The sequence below is a fragment of the Monopterus albus genome, unplaced genomic scaffold, assembly GCF_001952655.1.
Source record: "Monopterus albus unplaced genomic scaffold, M_albus_1.0 scaffold4198.1, whole genome shotgun sequence".
NCBI lineage: Eukaryota > Metazoa > Chordata > Actinopteri > Synbranchiformes > Synbranchidae > Monopterus > Monopterus albus.
The window spans coordinates 1-938 of record NW_018132065.1 but is presented as its reverse complement, the minus strand read 5'-3'; the positions used below and the strand labels follow the sequence as shown (position 1 = coordinate 938).

At 38.5% G+C, this 938-nt stretch overlaps 1 protein-coding gene across 1 annotated transcript; it reads left to right on the top strand.

Annotated features, from left to right (window-relative positions):
• Positions 1-180: 180 nt before the first annotated feature.
• Positions 181-933, top strand: LOC109954182 (olfactory receptor 4Q2-like; the record flags this gene model as incomplete). The annotated part of the gene is made up of 2 exons (XM_020589581.1): positions 181-526; positions 656-933. Coding segments are annotated over exons 1-2 (624 nt in total), but the record flags the coding sequence as incomplete, so codon positions are not given.
• Between the last annotated feature and the right edge of the window lie 5 nt (positions 934-938).

The window sequence follows — 938 nt, the reverse complement described above, 5'->3', positions numbered from 1 at the left end:
TTATTTTATTTTGATTACTTATTGTACAGTATTTTATTTTTTATCCACAAAGTATATAAAAAAGCAGTGTAATTATAATGTTTGCTTAATACATCTGTTTAGCTGACAATATGACACCAAATTGTTGTGTGTTCACTTTTTAAAGCTTCTAACATGTTTTCACTTTCAGGTTTTTCATCAATGGAAGGAAACAAGTCCATTTTGAGTGACATCCTAGAGATCCAGGGTTTTGACATATCTTCAGAATTCACATATCCTCTGTTTTTCTTACTGCTGTTTGTTTACGTTTCCCTGCTTTTTTCTAACATTGCAATTCTTGTGCTAATCATCATTGAAAAGAGTTTGCACCAGCCGATGTACATGCTGTTTTGTAACCTGTCCGTCAATGATCTCATAGGTAACACGGTGCTACTGCCTCAGCTGATGGCTCATATCATTTCAACAGAAAGGTTTATCACCTACAAACAGTGTGTGGTTCAGGCCTTTTACAGCCACATGTTTGGTTCAGCTTCACATATGATTCTCATCATTATGGCAACTGACCGATATATGGCTATATGTCACCCTTTAAGGTACAGCTCAGTTATGACTACCCAAACAGTGATCGGACTGTCTGCAACTGCATGGGGGAGTTCAGTAGTTCTTGTGTCTGTGCTGATCGGTCTTACAGTAAGGCTGCCACGTTGTGGATCCTTGATACAAAATGCTTATTGTGACAACGCATCACTGTTCAAGCTTTCTTGTGAGAATGTGTCCATCAACAACATTTATGGACTCTTCTTCACTGTGCTGCTGTTTAGCTGCTCAATAGGAGGTATAGCTGCCACCTATTTTAGAATAGCTCTCGTCTGTTGGATCAAGAAAAACAAAGAGCTGAATAACAAAGCACTGCAAACCTGTGCAAGCCACCTTGTTCTTTATCTGATCATGCTCTTAAC